The sequence below is a fragment of the Zeus faber genome (assembly GCF_960531495.2).
Source record: "Zeus faber genome assembly, chromosome: 3".
In the NCBI taxonomy this organism is placed as follows: Eukaryota; Metazoa; Chordata; class Actinopteri; order Zeiformes; family Zeidae; genus Zeus; species Zeus faber.
This window is the reverse complement of record NC_137190.1, coordinates 4959604-4986884: the sequence shown is the minus strand read 5'-3', so window position 1 is coordinate 4986884 and position 27281 is coordinate 4959604. Positions and strand designations below refer to the sequence as shown.

Sequence of the window (27281 nt, the reverse complement as noted above, 5' to 3'; positions counted from 1 at the left end):
CCCTGGACCGGGCCTTGGGGGGGGGGGGGGATGTTTCCATAGGCAGGGTATAGTCCGGATTTATAATCCAATGTTATTATACTGTAGATGTGCAGAGTGTAAGTTAACCTCCCTATGTTTTGATCCTCAGGTATGGAAGGCCAGGTTAACTGGTTACGAGGAGGCTCTGAAGCTGTTCCAACGGATTGACGATGACAAGAGCCCAGAGTGGGGGAAATTCCTGGGCCTTGTCAAGAAGTTTGTGACTGAGTCCAATACAGTCGCCCAGCTGAAAGGACTAGAGGCTGCATTCGTTTTTGTAGAGAATGCACATATAGCAACTAGGTGAACCACAAAACAGATTTGCTTGATTCTGATGATTATTTGCTCTTATTGCTTCCTTTGGTGATCTTTTACTTTTTTCTCCCCTGTCTTGTGCAGAACGGTTGGAGAGGTTGTGAGCGGGGTGGTGTGTAAAGTATTTAATCAGCCCAAGGCCCGGGCCAAAGACATGGGCTCTGACATTTGCCTCATGTACATTGAGATCGAGAAAGCTGAAGCTGTGCAGGAAGAGCTGATGAAGGGCCTTGACAACAAGAACCCAAAGATTGTTCTGGCGTGTGTGGAAACCATACGGAAAGCACTCTGGTGAGCCTGTAGTGGAAGTCAATATCAACAATGCATTATGTAGAAATCGTGCGGTCTTAAACTCTCAGATCTCTTCTGTGCTTTACTCTAGTGAATTTGGAGCAAAGACTCTTACTCTGAAACCCATCGTAAAGGTTTTGCCGAAGTTGTTTGAGTCCAGAGAGAAGGTGGTAAGAGACGGGGCGAAGCAGCTAGCCGTTGAGGTTTACAGGTGGATCCGAGATGCTCTGCGGCCTTCTCTTCAGAACATCAGCCCTGTGCAGGTTTGCCCAAACCTTTCCCAGTATGCCATCACACTGCTATCAAATCATAATCACAGATTATTGTTTTTGAATATTTCTTGAGCTTATTTAGAAAAGAAAACGTTATGTGACGTTCTTTCCAACCACTGTCATACTTAAATGTTATAAATATTTTTTCTTTTGGATACTTGAAGTGGAGTCTATTCATAAAGATCAGTTTTTTTAGGCTTGTCTGCGTTAAGAACGCTTTATTGAATCCCGGGAGGGAAATTCATTGTGTTACGGCTGCTCCATCTTTGTGTGTGTCTCTAGGAGAAATGGTTCCCCATCAGCACCCTCCTTAGAACAATCCGACTAAAACAAGGGTCTGTCGGGTTTGGGGACCCCTCTGTTAGTCGATATACAGTATAATACAGCTCTTTTGTTTCCGATTAAATCTCGATGCCCAGTCACCAAAAAATTATTATAAACGCACCATGGCTCAAGAGGTAAATGGGTAGGTGCACAAACCCTCCGCCAGCCCCTCTGTATGTGCCTTTGTGCTGCCTTTTCTTGAATGAAACTCACCCCCCAGATGAGACAATGCCAATCGGTGGCAAATGTCACGACCTGTCCAGTCCTATCCCCGCCCAATAGTTAAATATTTGCATTGAAAAAGCCAAATCCGATTAGATTGACAAAATTCTAAGTCGAGTACAGCCCTACTATCTACACAAGTTAACATGGAGCAGCACTATGCTGACTAGTTGTGGTAGTTGGAAGTTAGTCTAGAGTTACAGTATTGCGGCACCAGTCTATTAGTCCTGAAGCTAAAACTTTTAGATTAACTACTTATGATACCGATTTATTTTTTATTATGAACCAGTCTCACTTTATCTTTTTCCCCGCTACAGTTGAAGGAGCTGGAAGAGGAGTGGGTTAAAGTGCCGCCAGGCGCTGCCAGACAGAGCCGCTTCCTTCGGTCCCAACAGGACCTCCGTGTCAAGTATCAACAGCAGCAGCAGCAGGGGGAGCCTGGAGGAGACGACCAGGATGGTGGTACGTCCCTCCATCATTCAAATAGAACTTGTACACTTAAACTGATTTGTTTAAAAATAAAAGTGTTTTCTGCTTTTAGACGAAATTGAGGACTCGGCCCCGCAGGTGGATGCCTACGAACTCCTGGAGCCAGTGGACATCCTCTCCAAGCTGCCCAAGGACTTCTACGAAAAGATCGTAAGGTTCAGTTTCCTTGTTACAAAAACGCTCCGGCACACCTCAGTGCCTCCAATAAATTAACCTTTTTGTTTTAAAAAAATATTTCTTGGCAGGAAGCAAAAAAATGGCAGGAAAGAAAAGAAGCACTCGATGCTTTGGAGGCTCTTGCTAAAAATCCCAAATTGGAAGCTGGAGATTATGGGGATTTGGTGCGGGCCCTGAAGAAGGTATTGCAAATGGTTTTCCTTATCTTGTTTTGATTGAATTGTCTCCTGCTGTTATAACAACATGAGACTACAATATGTGATATAGTTAAATGTTGTTTTTAAGACTACATTAGTTGCTCAAATATTTCTTGTGTCTAAATATCTAGATATATTTAGTATATCTATAAAGCAACAATCGTCACCCCGAAAATATTTTACAATTATCAAATCATTAATTAAAAATAATATAGTTATTAAGTCAATATTGCCTAACCATACTGTGCATAAAATCTTCCATTTTTGCCTTAAGGTTATCGGTAAAGACACTAATGTGATGTTGGTGTCTCTGGCTGCGAAATGCCTGGCTGGACTCGCTGCTGGTCTCAGGAAGAAGTTTGGGACGTACGCTAGTCATGTGAGTTCTGATTTCTCAGCAAGCACCAAATAAAGGTTATATTATCACTGATGTTGTCTCCTTTCCATCAAGGTTGTTCCCACTATTCTGGAGAAGTTCAAGGAGAAAAAGGCTCAAGTGGTCCAGGCTCTACAGGAAACTATTGATGCCGTCTACCTGACTGTAAGTCACTCTGCTCAGTAATGTCTTTTATTGAATTTCATTTTTTATGCCTTTCTACAAGTTATTACAAAGATCGCTGTAAACATGATGGTAAGACCAGAGCTTTTTGGTTGTCTATTTCATTTCTTATTCCCCCTGTTAATTATTATTTTTTTTTTATACAAAATATGTCCATTCTTCCAGGTTCAAGCCCTTGTCTATTTAATCGCCCATTTAGAGCCAGAGTGAAGGTGTTGTGGAGGCCCTCTTGCTTAAAGCTGCGGCCAAATTATGTGATTTTATTTTTTTCAGTCGTGAATGACGATGAAAAGATTAAGCAGCGCACATTTAACAATGACAGATTTGCAACGTGTTTTGCACACACACACACAGTGTAACTGCTGCAAGAATCTTCTCGCAAAATATCTCATGGTGTTTGACACCAAAACAATCATGGATGCCATACACCTTGCTACTGTGGTTGTTTGTGCAGTTAACTTGCAGTGCTGACATTCTACACTAATTAGACCCTCATGAGTATTCTACAAGTCCACATGGCTTTCTTTGGCTTCCCCGGTCTCATTGGTGTTGGAGATTGCCGTGCCAAATAATGAAATGCTTTGGAAGACTATCCCCTGACAAAATCAAACATGTTGGCTTGAATTGTGACCTGGCCGATTGGGATCCCATAGAGGCAGATTTGAGTCTCACGATTGAATTTAATACATTTAATCTGATATTGATGATTAAATATTTCAATACATTTGTGACTATGGTGGTATTTTAAGCAGGCATGGTTGCATAACTTTCAAACAACATGGTCATGGTTGAACTGTTTGCTCATTTTTTTTGTATAAATGGTTGTTAAACTCTAGACCACTCTCCAAAACCTGAGTGAGGACGTTTTAGCGGTGATGGACAACAAAAACCCCTCCATAAAGCAGCAGGCCTCCCTGTTCCTGGTCAGAAGCCTCCGTCTCTCCACCACTGCGTCGCTGCCCAAGAGCCTGGTCAAACTTCTCTGCGCTGCCTTGCTCAAGGTTCGACACAAATTACTATTGTCTTTCAGGGACATTGCAAGAAGCTGATGTTCGGTCTCAGTGATTTGTTTCTCTCCGGCAGCAAGTGAACGACTCCACCCCTGACGTGCGTGATGCTGCATTTGAAGCTCTGGGAACCATGATGAAGGTTGTCGGAGAGAAGACGCTTAACCCCCTCTTGGCTGACTTGGATAAAGCCAAGCTCGACAAGGTAAGCTTCCCTCGACGAAACATTTAAAGTATAAACTCTGATTCTACCTCTTGTGCAGAGTCTTTTTGTTCATCTTCAGGATTAGAACAGTGGTTGCGATCTGATGAACTCTTTCCCATTTGAAGAAACAATCTGAAGATTGGGTCAACATCAGATTGTAGCCACTGTTCTAATCCTGAAGATGAACAAAAACAAAACGACTCTGCACAACAGGTAGAATAAGAGCTGTAAAGCTCTTTCCTGACTGGTCTGAATGATTCTGATAATACATATTTTTCTTGACTTGGATGTGTGTAGCTGCAGAGCTTGACAATAACCGCTGCCCACTTCCCCGGTGCCACCAGATTTCGGCTGTTTTGTCCTGCTGTCAACAACTTTTCATCGGTCAAAAAAACTAGTCTGTTGAGAAACTGAAAATTAGTTGTACTGGCACATATTGATTTACTAAGTTTAACAATCGGGATTCCGTTTGGATCAGCTCTTTGGCAACCACTTCTAGACGTCGTTGTCCTGTCCTTAGCAGTTGAGATACAAAGCAGGTACTTAAAATGCTACAGAGACGACCACCTTCCAAACAGGCAGTCTGGGCACAGCCCCGTCTTGCAAACGAAGTGGTTGATGTTGAAGTTCCATTGTGTTGCCAATAGCTGGCAGTATTTCCTAAAGAATTGGAAGTCTTACTGACAAACATTGGGAGGGGAATTGATGGTGTTTTGCTTGTAGGCATGTTGAAATGGCAGCCTCAGCTCACTGTTCTCAATGATAAAGGAGAAGAAATCAGAACCTTGAATTTTCTATCAGGCTTTTTTTTTTTTTTTCTCTCTCTCTCTCTCTCTCTCTCTCCCCTCAACACTACCCGCAAATTAAGATTGAAATGTAAAATCTTGTTTGTCGTTTAAGTAATTATTTTGTTTTAGATAAAAGACAGTGCAGAAAAAATGGAGGCAGTTGGAAGAAAGAAAGGAGATGAGAAGTCTGTCCCTGCACAGCCAGCCCCCATGGCTTCCTCCAAGTCCTCAGTACCCCCCAAGAAGGTTCCTCTAGCCAAGGTGAGTCCTTCTACGCTTGTCCTGACCTGTCGCTCACTCACCAAAGTAAATCCAACCGCTTATGCTTCTGACTGGACTCATGGGTTTGCCTCATATGCACTAAGGGTCATTTGATAAATGTAGTAAAATTTAAAGGAGTTTACTACCAATATGGGTTTTTTCAATGGCCGATGCCGATCTTTAAAGAGTGGGATGGCTGAGTATCTGTAAACTGTAAAAAACAGAATTACGAAAAATAAATAAATACGACGCAGAAGAAATTTTACTTTGCGTTTTTCCTTCGTAGCCAATGCTTCATTGTTTCTGTAGAGGAGTAGAAAAGATTTAGTTAACTGCTGCATCGTGTCTTGTATTTAGTATATGTGATGCACTTTGTGATCAATAACAGGTACATACACTTTGTTATTAAAGTACCTCAGCAGTGTACTTCAATAAAGAGCTGGAGTACATGTATCTGGTTGGTAAAATGTAACTTAAACACTGTAAAGTGCCCTCCAAACTGTACTCAGCCGCAGTATTAGTACATTTATTTACTGCAAATGTTGTAATGTTTGTACTTTCAGTGAGGCAATTTTGTTTGCAGTTAGGCAGTCAGAGGACCACAGTGGGGGTCTAGATGGGGTCCTAGAGTCAGGGCAGTCAAAACATAAGAGTGAGCAGGGATTGCACAGTTTTGGATGACACTAGACAAGCAGTTACATGGATATCCTGGACTGAGTCTTTTTTGAAACCCTTGACAATATTGCAGTAAGCTTGTTGTGTTGTCTCATTAAACTGCAGTTCACTTTTTTAACACTTCCTGTTCCTCTGAACAGAGACTCGGCCCCGCAGTGTGTTTAGCTCAGTTAGTTATTATCTCTTTAACCAGCGCAAATCATTTGTAAGGTCCTGCCATTTCGGAATCTTCATATTTCTCGTGGTTTTCAGGCTGAGTAGACAGCACGTGATAGCACTGGCTACTACAGAGTGCCTCTTCTCATGTAGTGACTCTGTTCAGTTTTTCATCTGCTAAGTGATAGTTATACATGATACAAAAATCTCTTGTCCCAGGAAGATTTGTTTGCCCCAACACATTTTCTATTGTCCCCCGGTACGTTGTTTTTCTCGAGTCCTGGTGTAAATTTCCAAGTTTGGGCAAAAGTCTTGCCCTGTTTTTTGCTCCACTCATGCACTGATCGGCTGATTTTACTCAGCTTTTACTTACTCACCTCTGATAAGCAAATCCACATGGTCTACTCACAGCCACCTCCTGGTTCTTCGTTGTGTTCCTCAGAAAACAAAGCCTGCAGCAGGTGGCACACACTTGGATGGAGGGAAGACTAAGAAACCAAAGAACAACGAACTGGCTGAAGCGCAGCTGTCTGTGAGTGGGAACATGGAAAGCACCAGACCATCTGCAGAACGCACAGAACTGGGAAAGTTGACATTGACACTTAAATACTTGTTTCTTCAGGTAGAGGTATGTGAGGAGAAGGCTGCGGCCGTCCTCCCTGCTGCCTGCATGCAGCAGCTGGACAGCAGCAACTGGAAGGAGAGGCTGGCGAGCATGGAGGACTTCCTCAAGGTCAGTAGCTTTAACTGGAAGGGCCCTCTCTGCTCGGACTGTTTGTTCAAAAAGTCCACACGGTGACCAGAGATGGCAGTTACCTGCCCAAAGGGGGTCATTTTGAATTTGTCCAGGAAATATAAATTCCTGCTTTACAAAAATACTCCTCATTTATAGCTTGTCGATTTAATCATAAAGTTAAAAATATTAAATTGCACCAGAGAAGTTTGTTCGTGTGCCTGATTGCATCATTGTGAAGAAGAAAATTGGGCAATTTTGGCGCAATTATTGAAAAAACATTAAAATGAATAATTCTTTCCTTCCTACCAGGCTGTTGAACAGATGGACGGCAGTGAGATGCCCTGCCAGGCCCTGGTCCAGATGCTGGCCAAGAAACCGGGCTGGAAGGAATCCAACTTCCAGGTAATATGTTCTGTACTCCACGTTAGGATCCAAAAATCTGTCTGTTTAATGGTTTTACAGTACAGGTTTTGCTGATTTTTACCTCATTATTTTTTAATCGTGTGTGTGTGTGTGTGTGTGTGTGTGTGTGTGTGTGTGTGTGTGTGTGTGTGTGTGTGTGTGTGTGTGTGTGTGTGTGTGTGTGTGTGTGTGTGTGTGTGTGTGTGTGTGTGTGTGTGTGTGTGTGTGTGTGTGTGTGTGTGTGTGTGTGTGTGTGTGTGCGCGCACACACACTTATTTTTTTTTTAATTGAAGTTATTTCCGGAAAAACAAAGCCCAGCCTTTTCATCTCCAGGTGCTTCAGTTGAAGATGGATGTGGTTGCGGTGGTGGCCCAGAGGGGTCGTTTCTCCAAGACATCTGCCTCTGTGGTTCTGGATGCTCTTGTTGATAAAGTGGGAGACGTGAAGTGCGGCGGGAAGGCGAAGGAGGCATTGACCGCCATTGCAGAGGCCTGCTTTCTGCCCTGGACTGCTGAGCAGGTACCACGGCGGGCACTGCAGGAACTGGCTGATCGAGGTGTCCCGGCTTCAATCAGCTTGATTTTTAATGTTGGATTGATGTTTTTCTGCTTTAACAGGTTGTTTCAATGGCCTTTGCCCAGAAGAACCCCAAGAACCAAGCTGAAACCCTGAACTGGTTGGCAAATGCTATAAAGGAGTTTGGTTTTGCAGGGTAAGTATGCAGTGATGGCGTTTAGAGCAGCATTGTCAATGCTGCAGGAGGATTGGGGGGGTCAAGATGTTTGAGTCCAGCTTGATCAACTCAAAACAGGATCTGTGTGGGCTGTACTGGTCACGTGCACGTTCACACAAAAATGGTAATCTGGCCTGCGTGAAGTTGCATTTTGAACAGTTTCACCCGCAGCCTAAATTTTGTTTTGCACCTGTGGATTAGTGAGTCTTGCCCTTGGTCTAATCTGTTTTTATTATTTAATCATTATGAAAAAATATAAAACCCTCTTCCCTTCTCTGACAGAGTAAATGTGAAAGCTTTTATCAACAACGTGAAGACTGCTCTGGGAGCCTCCAACCCTGTGAGTTCTGCTTCTCAGTAAGTTCAGTGTCTTGCTGTTTGCTGCAATGTTGCCATGATTTATTGAACTGAAACATTTTGTGTGCACCTTCCTGCAGGCTGTGCGCACAGCGGCCATATACCTGCTTGGTGTCATGTTCCTTTACATGGGAGCTCCACTGCGCATGTTCTTTGAAGATGAGAAGCCGGCGTTGCTCTCCCAGATTGACACAGAATTCCAGAAGGTGTGTGTGTGTGTGTGTGTGTGTGTGTGTGTGTGTGTGTGTGTGTGTGTGTGTGTGTGTGTGTGTGTGTGTGTGTGTGTGTGTGTGTGTGTGTGTGTGTGTGTGTGTGTGTGTCTTAAAGACTGTGTTGTTTGCCAGATGCAGGGCCAGACCCCACCCGCCGCCACAAGGGGTTCCAGCGGGAGGGCGGCGGACCAGGAGACAGAGGAGCAGGATGATGGAGGTGCAGCTGAGGTGGTGGATCTGCTCCCCCGCACTGACATCAGGTGAGGCTCAGCGTCACCTCTCACCAGAGATCTGCAGAACTGCTTGCTGGTCTTAATGACATGCAATATTAAAAAAGAAAACACAATTTAACCAGCTTTTTCCAGCCATAGGGGAAAATTGACCAACTGTGTGTGTGTGCGTGCAGTGATAAGATTACAGGGGAAATGGTGGCAAAGATGGGGGATAAAAACTGGAAGATCCGGAAGGAGGGTCTGGATCAGATGGCCGCGGTCCTATCTGAAGCAAAGCTCGTTAAGCCCGCGTTGGGAGACCTGCCCACCGCTCTAAGGGCCCGCCTTGGGGACTCCAACAAGATCCTGGTTGGTACCACACCAAATCAAACCACCTGGTTGGTCCGCCAGGCCCAGACCCTCTTCACGAGTTCTCAACAACCATCTTGTTCTGCTTGTCGGCAGGTCCAGCAGACGCTGTCCATCCTGCAGCAGCTGGCTATAGCCATGGGACCAGGTTCCCGGCAGCACGTGAAGACCCTGGGCATACCGGTCGTCACTGCCCTGGGAGACGGAAAGGTAGGATGGGAAGGATGGAGAACTGGACTCACTAGTTGGTTATAATTAGGCGGTAGATTTAGCGTTACGGCATTACCAGCCGGTCATTAGTTGAGCAAATAGCAATCTTTTTGTAAAATCATCAAATCCAGAGTCTGTTTGCATCCAAATTGAAGGAGAATTTTAAACCAATGCTAATAGAATGTGAGATTCTATCATTCAAATTAGCTATTTTTATATTCTAATCTTCAATGGCAATAAATAGCTATTTATTGCAACACTTTGACATATAATATTTCAATATTATGGTCTCTTTTTCCTAAGATTATTTCAGTTATTTAGCACTGCCCCCTGGTAGTCGATGAGTAGAATGATCCGTTGGAAACCTGATATTCTTCAAATCAAGCAGTCGTGTTTTTATCAAAAAAAAAATTCAGTCCGTGTCCATTGCAATACCAGGATAATGCAGGTAGAAGCTGTGTGTGTGTGTGTGTGTGTGTGTGTGTGTGTGTGTGTGTGTGTGTGTGTGTGTGTGTGTGTGTGTGTGTGTGTGTGTGTGTGTGTGTGTGTGTGTGTGTGTGTGTGTGTGTGTGTGTGTGTGTGTGTGTCGTCCGGACACTGACCCAATCACGGCTCTGTCTTTTCCTCCAAATGAAACCACTAAAAACAGTGTGGGGACGGGGCACAACACGTAGACTCGTTAAGATTATTTTCTGCGCTTAACACATGGAGGGGCGTTGATCGAGTCACTGAGAAAGCGTCCCCATTGCTCACGGTTTCGCCTATTGCGGGCACCCTATGGCTGCCGCGTGCACTGTCTGAGGGGGAGACGGGTGCGAAAAAATGTGCCCCAATTGCTCCCTCTCCGCGCTTGATATGCTGCCCTGGGCGGCCGCCTCTCTTGCCTATTGGAAGTCCCGAGCTGGCCCAGCCCCCCCTCCCCCACCAGTGAATATTCGCATTGAACAGCCAAATCAGTTCGACTGACAAAACTGTCGTGTAAAGCCCTACAATTATTTGTATGACATGTTACTCGTCAACTAAAATGTAATGTTTTTACTTCAGTCGTGATTGCCGTGATTCTTTAATTTACAAATTCTGAATCAGAATTTTCTGCAATGCTCTTCAGGGAGTGAAGAAATTGAGATACATGCCTGTATTGGGACTGAGATGGCAAACCTGTGAAACAATGAGTTATCTAACAACCACATTTTGAAATGTTTATACTGTATTTTCCTGTATACATTTCTGATATGAATATGTTGCTATCCTTACGAGTGACACGACCGTATCGTCAAAGTAACGTTGCCATTTTAATGGTTCTCCTTCCTGATTGCTGCTCACTCTGCAAGTGTTGATGTGATGTCACTGTCGTCTCACTGTGTCCAGAACACAGTTCGCTCTGCAGCTCTGTCCACCCTGACTGCCTGGGTGGAGCAGACCGGGCTGAAGGAGTGGCTGGAGGGAGAGGAGCTGTCTGAGGAGCTGAAGAGGGAGAACCCCTTCCTTAGGCAGGAGGTGGGATACTTTATTTATGTTTATTGTCTTGTTGCGCAATTCTATAGTCAACATGGCATCGCCCTCCCACAGGTTGTTCTTGACAGAGGATTTCTATTTTCAGGAATGCAAATAACAGGCATTTTGGTGTCTTTTTTTTTTTTTTTTTTTTTCTCTCTTCTTCTTCCTCACCTCAATTAGGGTGACTTCTGTGAATCGGCCAGATCCAAAGAGTTTTTGTGGGGGGGGGGGGGGCTAAATGAATCTCGGACAAATCTCCCGAACAATTCCTACAGTCACGTTCGTGAGAGAATGTGGTCAAAGTGTCATATAATGAGGTAAACTAATGACAAAGTGACCACTGTGAACAAAGCGCTCTGGCTTCTGAATGCTCTTTTTCCTAAGGTTTTTTTGGGGGGGGGGTGCCCTCTGCACGAGCTGACGTCAGCTGATCACAGATTTCTTTATGGTCATCTGATCCGCTGTTCGTTTCTCCAAACAAGACCAATAAACAGTTTTTTTTTTATTTTTTATTTTTTTTATGTCGATGTATTTATTTATATTTTTCGCCGTTTAAATGAAACAGAAAATCTCTGCATCATAGTCCCAGTGCGTCTCATCGCGATGTCTGTCCCACAAGCTGGAAAGCACAGCAACGGAAGTCAGCAAACTTGAATGAGCACTTGTAGATCTAATGAGATTCAGCAACTGCATTGCTTATTTCTCTCCTCAAATTTGTTCAGTAACAGATTTTGGTGGACTGATGAGGTGAAATAAGTTTACTTCATACAACGGAGCCCAGAAGCCATGCTCAAACGCCATTGGCTCACAGAATCCAGATCTTGTGCTCAAGCCCCAGTGGGGCTCCTGGCCATGTGAGGGTGGCTCCTCCCACAAAAAACAGCCCGTTTTGCAATAAGATGCTTAGAGGCATGTTGGAATGGCTAGAACGCATAATCTGAGTGGTATTTTCAGCAACAAACCTCCAAGACATGTTTTGGGGACCTCAGGGACCTATATTAACTTGTTTAAAAAGGAGCATAATAGTTCCACTTTGAAGCGACAGGCCCTGTCACTACCCGTTCTGTCCTGCTATTGTTCTTTAAAAAGACAGATGAATACAGCAGTAAATTAAAACGAGGGATTTTTTTTTTAATACTAATCATTTTCGATTTGTTAAATCATGTGTACTATGTCATAAAGGACACTGGACTGAGTGACAGTGCTTATTATAATAATCATTGTGTTACTGTTATTTGAATTTATTATATAGATGGAAGTAAAACTTCTGGAAGTTATTGATTTAATTTTATTCATATGCATTCATGTTCTTTTTGTTAAAAGCAATGTTTTCCTAAGACTATTTTCTCTGGTTAGGATACTACGCTGTTATGTTTCTTTTCGACTTTCGGTGGGTAGCTTTTTTTATTTTTATTTTTATTTTTATTTTTTTTTTTTCTCTCTTTCTCTCTCGTTTTTTTAAAAATTTGATTCTGACCATCCGTCAACGTAGTTTGCCACCGTCTTGCTGCTTTTCAATATTCTCTGAAATTCTCCTCTTTTCTATCCAGCACTCTAATAGAAATTCAAGCAGTTAAGATCACAATGCAAAACATGGATGTAGTTTTTTGTAAATTGTTAATTTTAAGCATTATATTCATTTTTTCTAGATGTCCAGTGTCATCTATCTGTCCTCTATCCTCCTCTCAGCTGCTCTGCTGGCTATCGGAGCGCCTTGCCACCGTGCACTCCGTGCCCTTGGACCTGCAGTTGTGCCTGGCTCCGCTGTACACATGTCTAGAAGATCGCAATGGAGAAGTGCGTAAGAAAGCCCAGGATGCCCTGCCTGTGTTCATGACCCACCTGGGCTTTAGCAAGATGAACAAGGCTGCAGGGAAACTCAAGGTATGCTCAACAAACTAGCGTTTAAACAGCGCATACACTCATTAACCTTTGGCCAATCACATAAAATCATCACATTGGGCCCACCCGTAGAGCTGAGCTTGTTTACAGTAACCTTTTCAGTTCTCACCAGTCGTTGGCTCATGAGCAAATTAGTGGTCTGTCACTGACGTGTTGAGTCTGCTCATTAATATTAATTATGGTGAGGCCGCGCACCCTTACTTCTGGATATGGGTTGGTCTTGGAAATGTACAAATAGTGTTGCAGTGTTTTTATAATAGCGTGTTCAAGGTTAGTAGACATGTAAAGTTTGTAATGCCAACATTGAATTCTAGATATTTGATACAGTATTGCAGTCTTGTATCAACTAACTGATACAGACATCCATTTATCTTTTTAGCACTTCAGCTGCGATTTAGCTTGGTTTTTTTTGTTTTTTTTTTTTGTGTAGCCTGCCTCCAAGGACCAGGTGCTGGCCTTACTGGAGAAGGCCAAATCCTCTATGCCGGCCAAACCCATCAAAGGCCCTACCAGTGCTCCTCCAGTCAAGCTAGGTGTGTTGCTTACATGACAGGGAACTTTACGAGATGTACTCAAGTAGAAATACTGTTAAATGACTGACCTTATACTCAACTATAAGTAAAACTACTGTTCTAAATATACTTAACTATATATACGAAGCATCCTCCTCAAACATTTCTCATTGTTTCAGCCCTCAATTAGCAACATTATGTTATTGGCTTCAATTATATATTGAAATAATAGATAGAATTTTATCTAAGCCATTCATCTGCATCAATTATCTAATTGTACTCTGCTCGCTTTACAATCATTAATTGCTTCAGAGTAAATTACTTTGAGTCATTTTCAGCAACTTTATTCTTTACAGAGTAGTGCACAAATAGCTAAATGTTAATTACAGTAATTTGATTATTTGTTACTACCACCCCTGCATGTGAGCAAACTATTTAACCCCTCTTAACAGCACCAAGCGAAGCAGCAGCAGCCGCCGCCGCCATGCCGTTGGATCTAGAGGCGAGCGAACCCAAGATCCCTAAAGCCGCGTCTGCAGCCAAAGGAAAAGTAAGTAACAATTTGAGCTTTTTTCCCCTCGTCCTTTGAGGCTACATTCTCTACATATACTTTTACAAAGCAGCGCTCATGTTTTGGCCAGCGGCAGTCTCAGGAGCTGGACACCAGCTCCAACAGCAGCACTAACACCAATATTGAGAAGGAGGCCAACGCCAGCAAAGCTCCTGGCACTTCCAGAAGCAACCGCTCTGGGGTACAGAACCTGGCACATTCTGGGAGCACGTTTTGGGAGACAACGGAGGGTGTTTGTTTCTGCCTTACGCCTTTTCTTAAGATCACATGGCAGTACCTGGATTTCACTATTGGGTGTTTCCCATTTCACGATCACTGTAATATTTGGCAGATTTATCAAGGTGATTGTTTCATTTCACCCACTGAAATTTGACATTTAATAAAAGACTGTTGAAACACTGTTAAGTGCAGAAGTGGTTCCACACGTGAATGACGCGATCTTCCAGACTCGACCCTTTTTCTAACAATCTACCCCCTCCCCCTTTACGTGTGTGTGTGTGTATATATATCGATATTTTTTTCTAATTTTCTAGAGTTCCCAGTCTGTGAAGAAGCCTCCTGTCAAAGGTGAAGAGGACAGGTCTGGCCCGCTCTTCATCCTTGTGCCCAATAGAAAAGAACAACGGGCCAAAGAGGAGAAAAGCTTAAAGGTGTGTGTGTGTGTGTGTGTGTGTGTGTGTGTGTGTGTGTGTGTGTGTGTGTGTGTGTGTGTGTGTGTGTGTGTGTGTGTGTGTGTGTGTGTGAGAGATGGCACATTCCTCCAAAACAGACCTTTTATTCGTGGTTGTCAGCAGCATCTATAGTTTAGTTTGTACAACCAGATGTGTATTTGCGGTGCGTGGGCCGACCGTTGGTATTAGCATTGTTGTATTTGGGTTTGCCTCGGCCCGTATGCTGATGCCTGTATGGGCCTGGATCTGAACCTCCCTACTTGCGACATGCTGACCGTGTTTCTTCCAGGTGCTGAAGTGGAACTTCGGCGTTCCCCGTGATGAGTACGTGGAGCAGCTGAAGACGCAGATGGCGCCCTGTGTCGCCAAGTGGCTGCAGGAGGACCTCTTCCACGCCGACTTCCAGCACCACGTCAAGGCCATCAACGCTATGATTGAGGTTGGAGCGGAACAGAAACCTTTGTTTGTTGGGGGGGGACAGTGTGAGTGATGAGTTGCACTGCTCTGTGGGGGTGCCTGGCTGCAGTGGCACCGGCACCCCCTCCGACCCTTGCTGGGGACAAACCCATGTGCACAGGGGCCATCTGACACACACAGGGTGTCTGCAGGTCCTTAAGGTATTAAAATGATTAAATTACTAAATATTCACTTCATTAAGTACGTATTTATTGAGTCACATTTTATTAATACATTTCACAAAAAATAAACTTATGCTTAACTACAAAAAATTAAGGTTAACTTAGTATTAAAGGTCTTAAAAGTATAACATTTAATGCTGATGCCTGCAGACATCCTGGTACTTCTTTAAAATACTGCATGTTATTCACCGCTTTATTTATTTTTGAAATGCATTTCATTTGCTTCTCTTCCTCCTTCCCAATGTTTGTCCTTGGTTTGAAGCGTTTGGAAGTGGAGAAGGAAGCAGTGGTGTCCTGCTTGGACCTCATCCTCAAGTGGTTCACGCTGCGATTCTTCGACACCAACACCAGTGTGCTGATGAAGGCCCTGGAGTTCCTCAAGCTCCTCTTCCTCTCCCTCAGCAAGCAGGACTACCACCTGAGCGAGCTGGAGGCCAACGCCTTCATCCCATATGCAGTCCTCAAGGTCTGCACCATCTGTTTTATTACAGTAAAGGATGTTTTGATTTGACCTGGACCTCGTTCGACGTTGTTCAGCTTTAGTAATCTTCTCTGACCAAAATATCATCAAATGCTCCAGATGGCACCATGCCACTTTTCTTTTTTTTTTTTCTCCGATGTGGATAGTGTAATTTAGATCATCTACCAATCCAACTGTTTTCGTCTTCTTAGCAGCTGTAGCCTGAATAAGTTTGTAACAATCCTTTAAGTGAAGCATAGAATACCGCCACCAATAAAATATAATTTTTCCATTTAACACTAGTAAGCTTTAAATGAGCCATTTGTATTAATGCACTTTGCCTAGGATGACCATCTAACATTGTGGCAACTATAGTCATCTAATGTAGGGCCACATTTGGCTAGCGTTGTCATTCGATTTCAATTGGAAAAACTCAATGTTTTTATGGAAGCTTTGGGGAAGAGTGATGAGTTGCACTGTCGGCAGGATCGCTGGTTGCAGTGGCGCCAATGACCCTGTCCCGAGTCTCCATGGTGACACTTGATGTGCACAGGGGCCATCTGACTACCCCCCCCCCAATCCCACTGTTGGACACATTCCTAAAATGTTCTGTCACTTTTTCACCATGTGTATTCTGATCTCTTCACACCTGAAGATGGGCGAGTCCAAGGATGTGGTGAGGAAGGATGTGCGCGTTATCATGGGCATGATGTGCAAGGTGTACCCCACCAGCAGAATCTTCCCCTTCATCATGGAGGGAACAAAGTCCAAGAACTCCAAACAGAGAGCTGGTCAGTCAACAAAATGGCATGGTCCCTGTAGCCCTGTTTGAGTTTAAAAGTTGACTAAATACTGTTTAAGGTGATAGTCCATAAGATTATGTAAAACTGTTGTCTACAAATATTTAGCTGGACTTTTGGGGGAAAAATTGCTCAGTACTTATTCTAATTTGGTGCAGTCTCATTGAGGCTATTAACTTGAAGCAAGTAACGGCTTATCTTTAATTAATGCACATACACCAGTTTCCAGTAAGTTTCCATTACAAAAATAACACTCCGCTGCTCATTAAAATCTTGCCGTTGAAAAGTAACTGTTACATGGGGGGTGTAGTTCAGGCTGAGACCAACACCCCACCCAAAGCCACCCTCTCACAACCTTTCCTTTTTCTCCACTGTCCAGAGTGTCTGGAGGAGATCGGCTGTCTGATCACGCTCTGTGGCGTGTCGGTCTGTCAGCCCACGGCCGCCAAAGCGCTCAAAGAGATCGCCGTGCACATCGGCGACCGGGACACATCGGTTCGCAACGCAGCTCTCAACACCATTGTGGTGGTGTACAACGCATGTGGGGAGCAGGTCTACAAACTCATCGGCAATGTAAGAAATGCTCCGGTGGCTGCAACTTATTCTATGAAACTAATTTACTGTTTCCTCCATTTTCCACTTGCCTGAACTCTATAGATACCGGAAAGTTTTAACTGTTACCTCTAGACTAGATAATCTGAACAGCTCTCAGTTAGACACCTGAACACTGTTGGTGTGGCAGCGTGAAACTTCAACTGCCATTTTGGCTTTTTGCAGACTTCTCTTGGTTGTAGTCTGGACAGTAAGATGCCGGAGCATGTAGCTGGTTTACAAACCACCGCACCGGGCTCACTGCAGGTTAAGAGCTCATTTTGCATGCGCTAATTCAAATTCTGACACTATTCGTGTTTGGTCCCCAGCTGTCAGAGAAGGACCTGAGCATGCTGGAGGAGAGGATCAAACGTTCCGCCAAAGAGACTGCCCAGCCCCCGAAACAGGCAGAAGACAAGCTACCTAGAACCGCCGCCTCCAACGCCAACATGCTGCGTAAACCTACTGGTGACGAGCAGCCTGCTGCCCAGCTACGGTACCATGACATTCGTATGCACAGCAGTGCACGGAGCAGAAGCCAGAAACGCATACCTATTTTACTTTTCTTCTCTAGGTTTTTATTATTTTATTATTGAAATTATTCTTTTAATTGGGTTTTTGACAGTGATCAAGAATATAAATAAATGATACTGTCCCATGCATGGTATCGCGTCAGTTCCGGTGTCAATTCTCACGTGTTTTCGTGACAACGTGGTTTGGAGACACGTCAGACTCCTGGTTAAAAAATCCCCACTGTCATCAGTCATGTAATAAGCAAACAAGACAAAAAGTTGTGTAGTGTGAACAGTACAGCGATCTGACAACTTTGAAGGCCGCGTGGTCCCATGGCACGATACGACTAAACTGGACCCTGTGTATTGCGGCCTGCAGCTATATTTATTATTACTATTGTTTATTATAACTATTTGACAGCCTTCTGTTAATGACTCTGCTGTTAACAAGCCAGAGTAAAAAAAACAAAAGTATAATTTTTGATTATTTTTTTTCTAAACGTCTCTTCGTTCTTCATTTGGCACCGCAGTCAGCGTGTCCAGAACACCCCGGCGGTGCTGCAGGCACCGTGTGAGGTCACACCAGAGTTCCGTCTGGACCTCGATCTGCTGGAGGACGATCTGTCACCCATCAGAGAGCTGCCTGAACTTGTGCAGCTCGACTCGGGCAACTTGGAGCCGATGGCGCTGCCCACACCAAAGTAGGACAGCTGCATTAAGTCACAATTCCAGTGTGCTGTTGAGTATTCAGGGTGTCTGCTGGTCATTAAAACATCTTAAGATGTCTTAGTTTCAGTTTTACAGGTACTAGGACTTTCAAGACATGAAACGGTCTTAAATTTGAATTTATAATGTCTGAATTTCAATTTTGACCTGTTTTATTAATTACTTTGTCAAAATGGGTCAAGCTGTTCTGCATCAGTCAACATTTACAAATAACCCTTGTCTGAACTGAACCTAATACCTTATTTAAAGACAAGTTAAAATTTGTCTTCATGGATCTTGCATATTGCACTTATTACACTCTCAATACCTGCAAACACACTAATAACTTGTGTATAATATTCCACAACCATAAAGTTGAACTGGCTTTAAAATTGTCAAGGAGCGCACATAGATTTGAGATCTACAGGTTACAAAATAGTCAAACTTGTGCACAGATTACTATTGGTAAACGTGCCCTAATTTGAACAAGATGCCTTTTTTAAATCCTGTCATTTGGTCGATGTCTTGTTATCTAACACATGATGTCACTGTTTTAGACCCAATCTGACCTCTACCTTGGAGCACCAACAGTGTCCCATCTCCACCATTACCGCGGTCATTTCAAAGATCACTTCTCGAGACTTGAACACCAGCATCCAAGGCCTGACACAGGTATGATCGTGCACAGTACTTTAGCCGTTTAAGTGATCATGTGCTAGTATGAAAGTTTCAAATGGGATTTTTTAAATTGAAGGAAGGGGGGGGCTCAAAATTAATGTAAAATATGTGCTCGTTGTAAATGGACAATGAGACACAGAGCTATATTAAACTTGTTTAGTGTTTAATTCTTGGACTTGTGATCAAACCAATGACAATTGAATCCCATAAATCATATGATGGGTCAAAAATGACCTGGACTATTTTTTTCTTAGTTATATTTAAAAAAAAAATTAGGCCAGGTCATTTTTGACCAGACATGTTCATTTGTGGATTAAGTAAAGGCGACTTATTGTGTGAATAAAGACTCTGTAATGTGGTTTTGTGCAGATGGACACAGTCTTCCATCAGTACAGCAGGTCAAACGTGATGGTGAGCAACGTCAACCAGTTCCTTATCTCCACCATGATCCAGCTGCGACTGGCCCATAGCTCGCACATGGCCGACCCACGCCTTCCCAAACAGGAAGTCTCCAAACTCTACGGCGCTGTCATCAGCAGCATCATGACTGTAAGCAGAGGATGGACCTGCAAAACACACTTTCCTCTAAATTTGCTCTCATTGTGGTTGGAAGCATCAGTTTTATTTTATACTTGAGCCGTTTCATTTTTTTGTTAAATGGCTTGGGGTTAGGGTTTTATAAAATCTTTTTTGACTGATGCAAAAGAACTTGAAAAATGTCAAGATAAATATAATCAGACAATTTGTATATTGACATTAACCTCCTAAATTAAAATGTTATGTCTATTAAACTACTTTTGGCCTAATATAGTTAAAACAATATTTTCAAGGCCCTGCAGACACCTTGGAATACCGATATTTTGATTTCTGCTGATGCGGCCGTGCGCTCTGACTCCTCAGATGTTCAGCGTGGACGTTCTGGCCCAGGAGGCGTCGCCGGGTGTATTGAAGGACCTGCTGGAGATCCTGCTGACCATCCTGGTGGATCCCAGAGTCGAAGACCTCCCACAAGGACAGAAAGTCCTCCCCTCCATTAACCGGCTGCTGATGCAGCTTTTCAAGGACGCCGACAAAACCAACCTACTGAGGTGAGTCCAAAAGTCCAGCTCGATTTTTGATTAAGATTGATTTTAAAGTGGATATGGACAACTTTTGCACCCATCGCAAAGACAACAGGATCGCTCAGAGCGCTCCGTGTAAATGATCAGCGCCACTTTGGAAATAAGAGAGAAGTCTGTTCACTGAAGAGGTCAACTTACATTGTCATCATTTTTTTTTTTTAATGCATTTCTTTTGGTTGGTTTGCGGCGAAACATCAGTCGCCGTCATATTGGAACAGGCAAGACTGGCCTCTAAGTAGTCGATGTTTTTCATTTCTCAACCAATTTCAATGAGTCATTTTGATAGTCAAGGGTTTATGACGTACGTGGAGTAGGTTGCTCCTGTGGCGCACTGCCGTAAATCCATCAGAGCCCGAATGCATAGTGATATCGAGGTTTATAGGAAACCAATCTTCACACCGACAGTGTCATCATTATGAAGTTAATGTTGATTGCAGTCTAATGGCTATAGAATAATAAGTAAAAGCAATCATGTTGTCTATGGCTCCTTTTAAAGTAAGTGTTGTCCCCGTCCTCTGCAGCGCTTTGCTGGTGCTGCTGCAGGACACTCTGTCTTCTCCCGTTTCATCAAAGTTCACTGATGTCGTCATTAAGGTAACACAATTTCGTATGAAAACAGTTTTGTGATGCATTTAAAAGGCAGGTTCACCATTTTTCACCCCAACACCTTATTAAAATGTTGTTTTCCATCATTTCTAACTGTTCATAACATAGCTGCACCATTTTAGTACTGAACATCTTACCTCACCTATGACTCTTATAAATGACTCTTTCCCATTTTTGAAAAGGAAATGTAATCTTTCCTTAAGTCTTAAACGTTCGCCCTGCTGAACTGCATTTAATCACAATAAGAATCTTAATCTTAAAGTGGCGTTGAAAAATAGAAACAATTTTTAACACAATTTGCCTTCATATTCGTGCCCTATTTTTCCCAACCATGAGGTGTTTTTTCTCCCCCCCCTCCAGTGTCTGTGGAGGATGATGAAATTCCTGCCAGAGACCATCGCTCATGTGAACCTGGACAGTATCCTTCTGGACATCCACAACTTCATGAAGGTTTTCCCCAAAAATGCTCTCCGCCAGCTTCCCAATGACATGGCACACCGCACACTGAAGACGCTGCTGCACACACTGTGCCGCCTCACCGGCCCCAAGGTCTGTGCAAACACCTCTCCTGGATGTGCGTCCTGTGTAATTCACATGTGCAAACAGATCAGATTTGGCCTATAGGTACTTGGCTTTATTCTTGAATTAAGCTGTTTAATGAAGCTTTTTATTTGCTAATTCAATATTTACATATTATTTTTGACCCCAATAAAAAGGAAATTATTGCATTGGAAGATAGATTCCGGAAAGGGGTGGGGTGCTGCTAAAAGGATAACTTAACTGCTCCAGTTGGGCTAAAACTGGATCCTTTTTGTTTTTATTCTCAATTGGGCTGGGGTAGAGCTCAATGAACACTCTGTATTTTTAATGATCAAAAAACATATTCAAGGAATTTGATTTTGTTCTTTTTCTCTTGGCGCTAAGAATATGTACTGGCATCATAGTGACAACAGGTCTATAATTACTTTGGATGTGTTATTTGTAAATCTAAGCGCTGCCAAAACCTGAAAGGGTTTCAGCCGTTGATCCACAAGGAGGATTTATATCAAACAAAAGTTCAATTCACATTCATATAATCCATATCTTTTGTCTTTCTGGACTTGGTGATCACTTTTAGTTGTTAAAGTTCTTTTAGTTTTCTGTAGAAATAGGACATTGTTTTGGTCGCGCTTGTTGTTCGAGTAACGCGGCGAACCGTTTAACACCTTGGTGCCGCAGTTGTTTGCTTTTCCTTCCCAACTTCAGAGCATAAACCACCGTCTGCTTAACGGCGCTGAAACTCTACTGGTAATATAACAACCCAGTGTGACGTAGAAGCCACAGCTCTATGGTCTTTAAAATAAACCTTTTAACAATCCTAAGTGCTCCATCAGATTATGCCCTGTAGGAGAAATGATATTGATTGTTCCATTTAACACCTCTCAATGAAATTGGAAGGCTGCAAGAGTCTTTGGTTTCCTTTTTTCGGAGTTTGATGTAATAAAATGAGCTCAATTAAATTATAATTTTAATGCAAGTTTATACAGAAGTTCCTAAATGTATGTGTACTGTATATTACCAGCAAGCATTTCCTCCCTGTTTTATAGACCTTAAGAGCCAACTGCGCTGTGCTTTCCTCTAGTTACTTTAATCTAGAATTTGGAAATAGAAATGTCGTGGCTGTAAATGGTTTAAACTCGAGGTAAATGTTCAAAACGTCTTAGTGCTGCATTTCCACGGCTCCTTAAAGTCTCAAATCGAATCATCTGAAAAGGCCTTAAAATGTCTTATATGATTTTGACCGGTCCTAAAAATGTATTTGATCATCCAGACCCCTGCCCCCCCACCAGTTGGGAATCACCTCAAGTATATTCCAGAACTGTGGGACTAATTTTGCTTTATATCCTTTATGTTTTTTTTTTAATTTTTTTTTCTACTTTTGCCAGTATGGATGTGAAATAGGCCTTAAATTGCATTCGTAGTGGTCTTAAAGTCTTAAATTTAACCTGTTGAAACCTGCAGAAACCCTGTATCGGTATATAGTTGTAATTTAAATGCTGCTAAAGGCCTGCGACCTGTGACCAATATGCAAATGTGAAACATTAGCGTCTAAAGCTCAAAGCCCACAAAATGGAACAATCATTTTATGCAATGTAGTGCAGTATCTCACCATTGGATTTCAAAGGTCACAACATTTAATATCAATACAAGCAGATATTATTAAATTAGTATTTTATACATAATGAGAGTTGCTACCAACTTTACATACCACCTGATGTGCATTCCAAAATGCAGGGAGCTCCTCATCTCTGTGTTCACAAACAGATCCTCGTCTTTCCTGCCAAGAGTGAATTTATTCTTTATTTTATTTTTTTTATATTCTGCGTGTGTGTGTAGATCCTGGACCACCTGACGCTGATTGAGAACAGGAAGGAGTCAGAGCTGGAGTCATATTTACAAAGTGTGGTACGTGAACACACGACATGTCCTTCACACCCTCTGATCTAACTTGGTCACATTTGATGATCTAAAAAGACACTATGCACCTGTAAGTACTTATTTTGTCGTGGCATCCTTCTCCCGATCGGGTTTCCTGTTCTCAGAATGTGGTCAAACCTAAAGACAAGGCAGAGCTGTTGCAGATCCTCAAGAAGATCTCCATCAAAGAAAGTGACAGAGAGGTGGGTTGGAAGTCCATTCCTCATCTTCTAAATGTCAGATGGTCACCATTAACTGTGTAGCTCTCTGTGCATGTAAGGCCTTGCTGTTTGAACTGCCGGGATAATAAATATAATAACATTTAAGTGAAGTGAGTCTGGTCAGATGTGGCTGTAAACTGCAGCTTGATTGGTTGGCAGGGGCTTGTATTTTTAAACATTATTGTTTTAACTATTGTCTCTGAGGTGACGTGGATTCTGTAATGTCTTGAGTATTTTTGGCAATAAGTGTCAGACTGTTTGTGCGTGCAGGGTCTGGTGGAGCTGTGGGAGTACAAACAAAAACACCCGCACATCGACCTGAGTCCTTTCCTGCAGAACATGTCTCACACCTTCCAGACGTTCATAGAACAAGGCCTCGCCTCCATCAACGCAGAGAAGCGAGTCACGGCCAAGATTCACCCCCTCTCCACAGGTGAAGTCAAAAAGTCCCATGGAGGCAGTCAATTTTACAAATAAGAATGAGTTTAGTGTCTCCATTTCCGCATGAAAATTAATATGCATGAATAATAACGCATATATAAATAATAAAATCGGACTAAATCTTTTGAGTCAAGTTGCAAATGTGAAAAGTTGACACTGATGCAGAAACTGAACGGATGTTCAGAACCCTAAACCTACAACTCAACCTGATACCTGTTCGAGGTGAACCAACTCACTTTGTACTTATCTGTAGAGGGAAATCCCCAAAAAATCCATGTCTTTACAGGTCTGATTCTATATTTATTCCAGTGCCCGTTTACCTGCCTTGCTATCTGACCTGAAGGAAACGGGGAATGTTAGACGTGGACAAATTTGTTGAATTGTTATTGAAACAATGCTTCATTCCTCCTGAAAAGTGAAGGCATTAAAAGCAATGTTCTCATGTATACCTGCATGCCTTTGGTATGTCATAGAGTAAAGCAAAAACTATGAAAAGGGATCAATTTTTTCTAAAGAGATCAATTATATTGTAAAATCGCCTGGACAAATTTGTTGGATGAAAAAAGAACCCACAATTTTCTCTGAAATAACTTGAAACTCACAAAAGTAATTGGCATCCATCATTCTTTATTCCATATTTAATAGAAATCAGACTTTGATTTTTGATTCAACAGAATATTTTACATAAAAATAACAAATGAAAATGATGGGAAACTTAATCCCTAATTAACCTAATTTGTTGCACAACCTTTAGAGGCCATCACTGTAATCAAGCATTTTGTGTAGCTCTCAATGAGACTTGTGCACATGTCAACAGGTAGTTTGGCCCACTCTTCCTGAGCAAACTGCTCCAGCTGTCTCAGGTTTGAAGGGTGCCTTCTCCACTCTGCATGTTTCAGCTCTTTCCATAGATGTTGGGTAGGATTCGGATCAGGGCTCATAGAAGGCCACTTCAGAATAGTCCAATGTTTTGTTCTTATCCATTCTTGGGTGCTTTTGCTGAGTGTTTTAGGTCATTATCCTGTTGGAGGACCCATTCCCTGCGACTGAGACAGGGCTTTCTGATACTGGGCAGTACCTTTTTGCTCCAGAATGCCTTGATAGCCTTGAGATTTCATTTTGCCCTGCACAGATTAGAGGCACCCCGTGCCAGACACAGCAAAGCAGCCCCAAAACATAACCGAGCCTCCTCCCATGTTTCACAGTAGGTATGGTGTTCTTTTCTTAGAAAGCTCTTTTTTCCCCTCATCTGAACATAGAGCTGATGTGACTTGCCAAAAAGCTCCAGTATTGACTCACTATCCAAAGGACATTCTCCCAGAAGCATTGTGGCTTGTCAATATGCATTTTAGCAAATTCCAGTCTGGCTTTTATGTTTTTCCTTTCAAAAGTAGAATCCTCCTGGGTCTTCTTCCATGAAGCCCACTGTCACTCAAAAAGCGACAGATGGTGCGATCAGACACTGATGTACCTTGACCTTGGAGTTCAGCTTGTACCTCTTTGGAAATTGTCCTTGGCTCTTGTTCTACTTTTCGCACTATCCTTCTGTTCAATCGATTTTCCTCCTGGACGGCATCCAGGGAGGTTGACTACAGTTCCATGGACCTTAAACTTCCTAATTTTTACAACTGTAGTCACAGGAACATCAAGCTGCTTGGAGATGGTCTTTTGGCCTTTACTTTATAACATGCTTGTCTATCATTTTCTTTCTGATCTCCTCAGACAACTCTCTCCTTGGCTTTCTCTTCAGTGTGGTGCACATGATGATACCAAACAGCAGTGACTACTTTTCTCCATTTAAATAGGCTGAATGACTGATTAAATAAGTTTTCTAATGACTGATTATAAGATTGAAGACACGTGTGATACCAAATATAGAAAACGGTTAGGTTGAAATATCACTAAAAATCCAATTATTTATAATCTTTTCTAAGGGGTACCAACAAATTTGTTCAGGCCATTTTAGAATATAATTGATCTCTTTCACAGTTTCTTTGCTTTACTCTGACAAGCCAAAGGCATGCAGGTATACGAGGAAATTGCTTTTAATTTCATCACTTTTCAGGACGGATGAAGCGTTGTTCCAGTGAGCCGTAGGGGTACCAACACATTTGTCCATGTCTGTATGGTTCTGTGAAAATAGTTTATTGAGAAGGGGTCATTTTGTCGTAGATGTCATTATCACCCTTAAAAAGTTCTTCCGATATTAAACTGAGCTCTACCTGAGCCCCCCCATTGCAGTGTCTCCTCATAGTGATGGTGTGAAGTTCATCGTTGTCTCCTGTAGGGGAGTGTGCGGCCCCGCCCACAGAGCATCTGAGGCCCTCTGTCTACATGGAGCGACTGAAGGCTCTGCGCCAGATCAACGGCCTGGAGAACATGGACGTTCCCTCGGGTACAGGTACATACAACTAAAGCGCATTTTATTTTATTTCTTGTAGCACAAAATGTGGTTGCTGCTCATTTAACCAGCAACCAGTTTTAAGGTTCAAGACTCTTTCAAGGCACTCACAGTGAAGGGATGAAGGACAACTCCACAGGCTGCAAAACAGGGAGAATACAAATTAAATATGTGCATGCATGTACAGTATGCAGCAGAGTACATATGTACAGTGTCCATCAGGGAATACTGTCATTTCAATCAGTAAGGCTCTTCAGTTATTTGTGTTAACAAATAAAGAATCTTTAAGCTTAATGCTAATTGGCTAAATTGGTTTTCAAATCGTTTGATTTGATCAATTAGTTATTCCACAAAAACTCCACGCACCAAAGATATTACATAATTATTTGTAAACATCATCTTGCAAAGATTTTTTTTAAATTTCCATAATAGTTTAAATAATGATCAGCAGCTGAGGGCTGGCTCCCTGTGGCTCCAGGTGTTTTCCATGGCTACATGCTGGTGTCTGCGCTGCTCCTCAGGTTCTGTCAGTGGTGACTGTGAGAAGCCGGACGTGAAGCTTTCGCTTTTCCAGGACAAACTGAGGATGCTGCACGGACTGGAGAACAAGCAGAAGGTATTGAATGATGATGATTACTGTCCATAAACTTTGATGCAAGATTTGTCCTTATTGGTTCAATTTGAAACTGAGTTCACATCGTGAACTATCGTAAAATATATTTGTTCGAAAGAAGGAAACTATGATCGGGGTCATTTTTGACCTGTCGTGAGTGTTCTGTGGGTTCATCGATATGAAATCCCCGCCCCCAGCAGGACGACACCGAGGGGATCCTCAAGCTCTCCTCCCACCTCCTCCAGGGGCCCGAACAGGCTCTGCCCCAGAGCCCCGTCAAGCCGCCCAGCAGCCGCCCCAAGCTGGACGACCTGCGGAGGAGACTGGAGAGGATCAAGAACAACCGCTGACCTTCCCACTCCTCACTGCTCTCCTTTCCTGAATTTCTTTTATTATTTATTTTAAATTTAAATCTCTTGTTTGTCAGCTCTTTGTGTTCTTCAATGTCTCTGTAAAATATCTGTCAAGTTTTATGCATTCAAACAGGAAATAAAATTTTACGTGTTTTTAATATTGACTGACTTGAGTTGGACATGTCTGTTTGGGTTAAACTGGGATGGGGAAGGTTCTGGGTTCGAACCTGACTTGCAGTCTTGTGTGGAGTTCTCATGTTCTCCCCATGTGCACGTCTGTTTCCTCCTCCGCCCTTAAAGTAGAGGCGGAAAAGGTAGAGGAAGTAAAATTTCACGCTGG

At 42.7% G+C, this 27281-nt stretch overlaps 1 protein-coding gene across 2 annotated transcripts in view; it reads left to right on the top strand.

Annotated features, from left to right (window-relative positions):
* The window catches only part of LOC307228395 (cytoskeleton-associated protein 5-like), a 28193-nt gene extending 1113 nt beyond the window's left edge, over positions 1-27080 (top strand). Inside the window, exons 3-45 of one of the 2 annotated variants that reach the window (XM_079998037.1) lie at positions 131-324; positions 421-627; positions 719-890; positions 1763-1907; positions 1987-2084; positions 2180-2293; positions 2583-2687; positions 2760-2849; positions 3704-3868; positions 3951-4079; positions 4997-5128; positions 6402-6491; positions 6582-6692; positions 7005-7097; positions 7432-7617; positions 7716-7810; positions 8114-8171; positions 8269-8394; positions 8533-8660; positions 8807-8981; positions 9078-9191; positions 10560-10688; positions 12378-12572; positions 13021-13123; positions 13555-13652; positions 14207-14323; positions 14634-14783; positions 15245-15448; positions 16098-16233; positions 16622-16815; positions 17163-17329; positions 17876-18046; positions 18608-18722; positions 19098-19277; positions 19629-19816; positions 20371-20443; positions 20816-21004; positions 22832-22900; positions 23038-23115; positions 23404-23566; positions 25862-25975; positions 26497-26591; positions 26789-27080. In XM_079998037.1, the coding sequence (XP_079854163.1) occupies positions 131-324; positions 421-627; positions 719-890; positions 1763-1907; positions 1987-2084; positions 2180-2293; positions 2583-2687; positions 2760-2849; positions 3704-3868; positions 3951-4079; positions 4997-5128; positions 6402-6491; positions 6582-6692; positions 7005-7097; positions 7432-7617; positions 7716-7810; positions 8114-8171; positions 8269-8394; positions 8533-8660; positions 8807-8981; positions 9078-9191; positions 10560-10688; positions 12378-12572; positions 13021-13123; positions 13555-13652; positions 14207-14323; positions 14634-14783; positions 15245-15448; positions 16098-16233; positions 16622-16815; positions 17163-17329; positions 17876-18046; positions 18608-18722; positions 19098-19277; positions 19629-19816; positions 20371-20443; positions 20816-21004; positions 22832-22900; positions 23038-23115; positions 23404-23566; positions 25862-25975; positions 26497-26591; positions 26789-26938 (5805 nt within the window). In that variant the 3' untranslated portion in view covers positions 26939-27080. Of the gene's footprint in view, positions 1-130; positions 325-420; positions 628-718; positions 891-1762; positions 1908-1986; positions 2085-2179; positions 2294-2582; positions 2688-2759; positions 2850-3703; positions 3869-3950; positions 4080-4996; positions 5129-6401; positions 6492-6581; positions 6693-7004; positions 7098-7431; positions 7618-7715; positions 7811-8113; positions 8172-8268; positions 8395-8532; positions 8661-8806; positions 8982-9077; positions 9192-10559; positions 10689-12377; positions 12573-13020; positions 13124-13554; positions 13653-14206; positions 14324-14633; positions 14784-15244; positions 15449-16097; positions 16234-16621; positions 16816-17162; positions 17330-17875; positions 18047-18607; positions 18723-19097; positions 19278-19628; positions 19817-20370; positions 20444-20815; positions 21005-22831; positions 22901-23037; positions 23116-23403; positions 23567-25861; positions 25976-26496; positions 26592-26785 lie in introns of both variants that reach the window. The other variant, XM_079998036.1, reaches the window with a different exon arrangement.
* Positions 27081-27281: the final 201 nt, after the last annotated feature.